The sequence below is a fragment of the Serpula lacrymans genome (assembly GCF_000218685.1).
Source record: "Serpula lacrymans var. lacrymans S7.9 unplaced genomic scaffold SERLAscaffold_3, whole genome shotgun sequence".
NCBI lineage: Eukaryota > Fungi > Basidiomycota > Agaricomycetes > Boletales > Serpulaceae > Serpula > Serpula lacrymans.
Window position 1 is genome coordinate 1,065,354 of NW_006763292.1, and position 7,688 is coordinate 1,073,041.

Here is a 7,688-nt window from a genome sequence, read left to right on the forward strand (position 1 = left end):
ATGTCCACACCAAGTGACTTGGACTTGGACACCAACCTAGGTGAGTTCAAGTTGTCTATTTATCTTTATACATACTGACATGGTTATTTGTTAGCTGAGAATAGCCATCACTGGCAGGTTGAGGCATCAGTGTCTGCTGCACTCCCCATTCACCCCACTAATCTCCATCAACCTGGAATACAGCCTGAGCCTGAGCCACTAGCTGTATCAAAGAAGAGATATCTCCATTTGTAATTCTAGGATAGGTAGTGTCAACTAATGAGTCTATAGTGTTTTCTGGCATAAGCATGTTGGCTGGAAGCTCAATAGTTCTATCTCATGCAATTCCACAACCATCACCAACATCCAGGAGCCAGCTAGCAAAGGCTTCACTTTCTGGAGTATAATCCAGGCACATATTCGGTGTGAAATAGCAGGCATGGATAATTATCCACAGTTGTAACCTTCTAAGAGAGGCAGAAATAATATGTTGCCTTGACCCTCTTAAGACAACAGGTATTGTTTGGCAGAAGTCCCCTCCAAAGATCATTAAATGGAAGCTGATTATCCATAACACATCACGCAATGTACAATCCAATACTTCTGCATGTGGATGTTTTATTACAGGAATAGGGATCCCAAAGCATGAATGAGCTATGTACTCACCCTCCAAGAGCAGGGATGCAATCCAGAGGATGCTACACATAGAGCCATATTATAATAAAGAAATTTGTTCCCCAATTATGATAAAATGACTGTATGAGGGTATCAAAAGCATTCCGCTGCTCTACACTATCTTTCACCTCCAAAGTAAGATTAAATGTGTCATAAATTTGCTGTTCTTGGAGAAGATTGTTTACAATAATAGGCTCCTGTTGTTGCTTAGGAAAAGGCATTAGAGTAAAGTTTGGAAAACACTTATTAGATTGAGTAAATAAGAATTCCAGCAAGAATAACCAATAGTTGTATATTCTGGTCTTCTAAAGGTTGGGAAATTCCTCTTTGAGTAATAATAATACAGTCAAGTGATCAAAATTTTGCTAAATCAGAAGTCAATGAACTTGTGCTATCTGTAAAGTATTGTTAAGTCCTATATACATGTTTGACTTGCTGCTCAGTTGGTATTATAAGCATGAGAGTTTTCAATGTGGCTCCAATTTTCACTGCATTCACTAACTACTGCTGCTCCTGTGTTGCCACAAAAACCACGCGAGCAAAACTAAGCAAAATAACTGACACAACTTGGCTTGCACGCGGCATTTTGGACCACCGTCCCCTTTGTGATAGATTGACAAAGCTGGAATGTCTGTATTAATAAAAAATGGAATGTGCACTATCATGTGACCTGGAAAACATACATTAGCCAAAATTCCCGTCATAAACGGGCTATACTGAGCACCTGCAAAAGACTAAGCATTGATGGCAAAAACAGAATCCAAGATCATCTTGATGAAATACCTACACAAGTACATGGGGCACATAGCCCCATCTGCCATTAGGACCATGATATCAAAACAGATGCTTCAAGGAATCAAAGTAACCAAATCATCTGAAAATGGATTCTGCAAGATGATGAGACTACCAGGACCAAAAGAAACACTCACCTGCGCAAAGCATTATGTAGAGCGCATTCATACAGATGTATGAGGACCTGCACAAAAAAAGTTGATTGGAAACAAACAATACTACATCTCATTCACAGATAATTTCTCTTGCAGAACCATAGTTTACTTCATGGCAATGAAGGATGAAGCATTAGCATCATTCTGTGACTTTGTAAAATGTCTTTACACCCAAAATGATGGCGCTAAGATTAAATAAATATGATCAGATAGCGGTGGCGAATATACGAGTAAAGAGTACCTCTCAAAACTTGGTATCCATCACAAACAAACAGTTCATAACACTCCTGAGCAGAACGGAGCCGCTGAATGACTAAACCAAACACTAGTGTATGGTTAAAGAACAGACCATTAAAATAAGCCTTACCTGATAAGACACCGTACAGAATGTGAACTGACTTGAAACCCAATCTATTTGACTTAAATCAATTTGGATGCACTGTTTTTGTAAAAAGAGAACCCTCACCTAAATTAGAAGCCAAAGCCAGAGAGGCAAAATTCTGATGAAAACAATAAGGGCTACCAAATATATTGGTCAAAAAAGAACAGGGTATTAGTCAAACAAGAATTCTGTTTCAAACCAGAAAACAATGACTCACCTAGCGCTGCCATGCCCAAAGGGGAAAGCATTATTAATGCTCAAGTTAATGCTAAACAACAAGAAAAAACAATCAAAAACTAACCTAAACAAGAAACTCACCAAAAGAATGACTCACCAACCAATTTTCTAACATCCAATCCCCAAAAAATGCTGGAAATCCACCTGCTGAAAGCACAACTTGTGCACAACCTCCTCCGGGATACTATGCAGCTTTGAACCATTGCCAAAGGCAATGACCATATGGATCAAGGATGGACCAAGCGAAGAGATGCAAGATGGCAATAATGGCAATAGAGAGTTTGCTCTGATCATCCATCAGGCACTCGCGTCACATGACAACAACTCCTCCATGGTCACAAAGGCACTCACCAGACCAGACACAGCCAAACACTGTGGGGATCAACTTATATGAGCTCAGCTTATATGCTGAAGATATTGGATATCTGCATTCTGATTGGCTGAAAAAGGCTAAAATTGAATATTTTCAGCATATAAGCTGGGCTTATATAAGTCGATCCCCTCAGTGAAATGGCACCAGGCAATGGACAACAAGGTCAATTAAGAAACTATGTACCTAGGGAATCCCACCACCAAACACCAATGTGATCCAATCACATTTTGTCCTCAAGGCAAAACGGGATGAGAACAGTAAGATAGCAAGATACAAGTGAATGCCAGCAACCTTGGATGGCATATCCATCAGATTGACATAAAAAATGCATACCTCAATGCAACACCGCAAGAGGATGTTTATATATCACCACCACCTGGCTATCTCAAGCCCGAAGACAAAAACAAGGTCTGTAAGCTCAAGAAGAGCCTTTATGGACTCAAACAAGCAGGACATGAGTGGTACCAGACATTATTGAGAACCCTCCCAGAAATTAGATTCACAAAGTCAGCTGTTGACACTGTAAAAATCACTCCACCGTACTTTCAGTGTCGACTGATGACATAGTTATAACATCTGAATCCATCCAGACCATCAAAGAGTTTAAAGATGAACTCTTGCACCATTATAAAGTATTTAATCTGGGTGAGATTTAATGGTTACTAGGATTCAAGATAGACTACAATCATAAATCCCATATCCATATTATAAACAGCATATATTAATGCCATAGTTGAACACTTTGGACTTACTGACGCAGAACCAGTAGCCACTCCACTAGAACCTGGGATAATGCTTGGAAACAACCAATCACCAGCTACACCTAAATAATATAATGAGATGCACAACATTCCATATTAAGAAGCTGTAGGTTGCCTCACATGGATAGCACTGGGATTGTGCCCAGATATAGCTTCTGCTACAAAAATCCTGGCTCAGTTCAATCAAAATCCAGGTAAACTTCACTGGGAACCAGTGAAACGAGTCATCTTGTACATGAAGGGAACTCATGAATTGACTCTGAAGTCAATCAAGGGTGAAAAACCTATTCTATCATATAACATTGCAGGGACACTGTCACTCCATTTCTGGACATGTATCATTCAAGTCTACCAAATGTCTTGAGTGCAAAGAAACAATCCATAGTTGCTCTCTTGAGCACTGAAGCTGATTACATAGCAGCCACTCATGCTATTAGAGACATTTTCTGGCTGCAAAGTCTCATTGGCAAAATTTGATCACCCACAGATGAAACCACAGTACTATACTGTGACAACCAAAGTGCCATAGCACTATCAAAGAACAATAAATTCCTGACAAAGCCGGATAAACCCCGTCTCTGCTAAAGCAGCCATTGTTCTCCATGGAGTCACCATTGTTCTCCTAGGAGCACAATTGTACTCCTAGGAGTCATTATACCTTAGCAATTAGCACCTCCAACTATAAGTATTAGGGGTTTTAGTATAGGAATACCTCAGTCATTTCTATAGCCTTTTAGGCAGCAGCTGAGTTTTACTTAGTTTTATTAATTCTCCACCCTCAAACAGAACATATTGATATTTGTTACTATTTCATTCAAGAGGCTGTAGAGAATGATCAAGTCACTCTATTATTCTGTCCCACAGACGAGATGATAGCTGATCTATTCACTAAAGCACTACCTCGAGTCAAACACGAGAAATTTGTCAACATGATAGAACTATGCTATGATTGAAGGGAAGTGTTAGAGTTACAACAATCAATTACATAGACTCAGTAATATTTCCAGCCACTTGCTTAGTAATATGCACAGAAACATAGTGTAAAAATGTTGGACCACACATTATACTTCCCATAGAATTACAATACTGATGCTGTAATAGTTGTAGGCATATTTTAACTATTCTACCATACTACTCTTATGAGTATGTTTTTATTTGAGCCTACACTAATATTTCAAGTAGTAGATAAATCATTTCTAGTCCGACTTTTCTATTCTATAGTTGTGGGAAAATATTTCCCTATTGGGATCCAAAAACTCGGACATTTCCTCTCTCACTTTAATGCTCACTATAGTTGCACCTCAGTTTTATTCACACAAAACTGAGGTTAGTAGACACAGTTTTCACTTTCAGGATTTCTTACTTATTATGCTGTAGTTATTGTTTCCTAGATTCCAATAATAGTTACTTTAATATTCACAGGTATATATCAATATAGAGCTTTACTGAGGCAGTCAGAGTTTACTTTGACATTCACAGTCACTGCCAGCTCACAGCTTGTACTCACATTACTCAGAGGATGCCATATCACCATTGAGGCTACTTGTTCGCTACACATCAAAAAATCATGTTGTCAGGCAGACTCCAAACCAGTCCACATATGTGTGTATGCTATAGCCCAGTGCTTGTGATTAGATAATTTGATTATATAATTATCCAAGACTTTACCAAAACTTGAGTTGAGCATAACACATATGGCTGACTGGCAAAATTTGTAGTGGCGCCAGATTTTGGTTTATTTACACCACCAAAGATTGCCACCAAATCCAACATCTTTCAGTCGGCTAAAGTCAAAAACAGAAATGTGACCGTGACTTTTTCTTTTCTTGGACAGAGCTTATTTTGTATGCAGTCCGGACGCTTTGAGACACCAAGTTCCGATGAAATCAGCAGTCTGTGGGCACTGGAGCACAATGAAAACAACACTCAGAAGAAGAGGAAGAGGTGGGAGTGGTTACCCATTAGGTTTCAACAAGTCAGTTGTTGGCAGACAACAGGAGGACTCGCTGAGTCCTTCCCCATGTATTGCTCCAGTATATATACTAAAATACATGAGGTACTGTACAGTTGTAAATAAAGCTTAAAGTCCGATGTCTAGCATGTGACCGGTCACATGCTAAGTCTAGACACTGGTCAGGTGTTGTGTCACATGACCAAGTCATGTGACTATGAAAAGTCGAAAATGTAAAGTAAAGTAAATGGTCACATGACTGGTCATGTGACTTGGAAAAATAAAAGTAAAAGTACGGAAAAGATGAAGTGTAAGTAGGTACTGGTACGTCAATTATAACACAGTCTTGTGAAAGAAAGATTTGGCATCACTCCATGTCATTTTCAAGTCCTATCATCCCAGATGCAGTTGAAGAAGAAACATGTCTTCACAATTGCACCCACAGGTTCTGCAAAAACCCTCACATTCCGGATACCACTTCTCTTTAATAATGAAGGAATCATTATCTTGATCACTCCACTTAATATCCTTGGAGGAAAAAATGTTGACAAGCTTCAAAGTCTGGGATTTCTGGCCATCAATTTGAATAATGAGACTGCTACTGATGAAAACTTTGAGGTCCGTAATATTTCAGTTAATAGAACAATTCATGACTTTCTTTTAGGACATCAAACAACTGAAGTACTGAGTCATATTGACAAGTCCTGAGCATGTCCGCCATGATTCATGTTTCAAAAACCTATGAAAATGTACAAGATTTACCGAGCGACTGTTCAATGTTACAATTGATGAGGGGCACTGTATCAGTGAATGGGGAGATGGGTTTTGACCAGAGTATAATGAGCTTGGTGTACTCCAATGGTTGCTTCCTCCTCATGTCACTTTTCATATTACATCAGTGACCATGCCTCCCCATATTCTTCAAGATATCCAAATGAAGCTGCAGATTGAAAAAAGTAACATGGTTAAAGAAGTACGCTCACCTGTTGATTGGCCTTGTTGTTCATCCGCTCAAGGCCCTGCTTCAGGACTCGATGAGCAACAACATTGTTGTTGGAGGTTTAGCGTAAAGGTGTCACACTTATGTTGTGACACCTGTAACCCAGAGTTGTTCATATTCTCACTGCACAGGATATTTCCCAAGCCTCAACGCGATAAGAGAAAAGTCAACACCAAAAGCTACACAATGACCAAGGCTGGTGGAGAGTTGCGGCGTCATTTGAAGGAATGGCGTGAGTCTCAGCTTATGGCCGAGGGTCTCAGTGGGGACACTTTTTTTGGTGTCCAAATTATCATGTCAGAGCCGGTTCTCTGTTGCATCGTTGAACTTGCCGAACTTGCAAAAATCAAGGATGTTACAATGCTTCGTGAGCAAACCAATTGGTGCTATGCAGATTTATATGGAGACAAGATCATTGGTCTTGTCAATACACACTTCCCACCACCTGTACCAGCTCTATCAATGGCCAATATCAGTGTAAGGACCATTTTATTATTTCCCTATCTTCGCTATGTCTTGGTTCTTGAACGCCTTTCCCGTCACACCTCTGGCTCTAGGGCTAGAGGTATCATTTGCCATTCTACTTCTCATAGCCCTCACAGGCTTTCTTAACCATCGCTACCATTTTATATCACAGATCAGAGACTGGGTATCGCTCCCAGCCAGCCAGCACACTGGGTAGGGACTGGTAGTAGGCATCTCGCCAACCAGCTCCAAGCCCCAGTAAAGCCTGGATACACTAATAAACGCCTTATTCAGGATCGTACCTCATCATGAGGATACGGTTCCTGAACACGCGTAACAAACCTCTATTATTAGTACAAATCTCTCACCGCTGATTAATCAAGTTAAAAGTCGTACAATAGTTGTTCTCCCTTTTTCTTATTGGCCGATTGATTCCTCAGACCACTTTTCATATATTCTCCTTTCGGTCTGAGGAACGAACAGTTCACTATATAAAGCCTTACCTATTCATGTATAGCTCCTTAGTTTTCTATTACTGAATTTACCCGCTTTACTCCTCAACAAGAACCTTTCAAGCTTACCTCTCAAGCTCATCAAACCCCTTACTCCCTGCAAGTGCAGAAGGAGACAGGTTTCGTTTTTGTTATAGTTTACCGTTGCCTCACAATCAGCAATACCTTGCAGGCTGCGTTGTCCGACTCCAATGGATCCGCTAAGAAAAAATGTGCTTACACATGCCGCTCATGCGGGGCGGTTGGACATATTGGTGAGTTTGTTTTTGTTTGTTTCGGACTTTGTCGCTAATATTTCTTACAGCTTCAAATCGTTCTTGTCCGAAGTACACAGCTAAACCACGTTCAAAATGAAACACAGAAAATACTGTGCCAAGTAGTTAAATAGGAACTTTTATGTAGTAAG

At 40.0% G+C, this 7,688-nt stretch overlaps 1 protein-coding gene across 1 annotated transcript; it reads left to right on the forward strand.

The window, feature by feature from the left end:
• On the forward strand, positions 1-234 carry SERLADRAFT_434222 (uncharacterized protein; the record flags this gene model as incomplete). Its single annotated transcript, XM_007314455.1, has 2 exons — positions 1-40; positions 95-234. The coding sequence occupies 2 exons, from the start codon at positions 1-3 to the stop codon at positions 232-234; spliced, it is 180 nt and encodes a 59-aa protein (XP_007314517.1).
• Between the last annotated feature and the right edge of the window lie 7,454 nt (positions 235-7,688).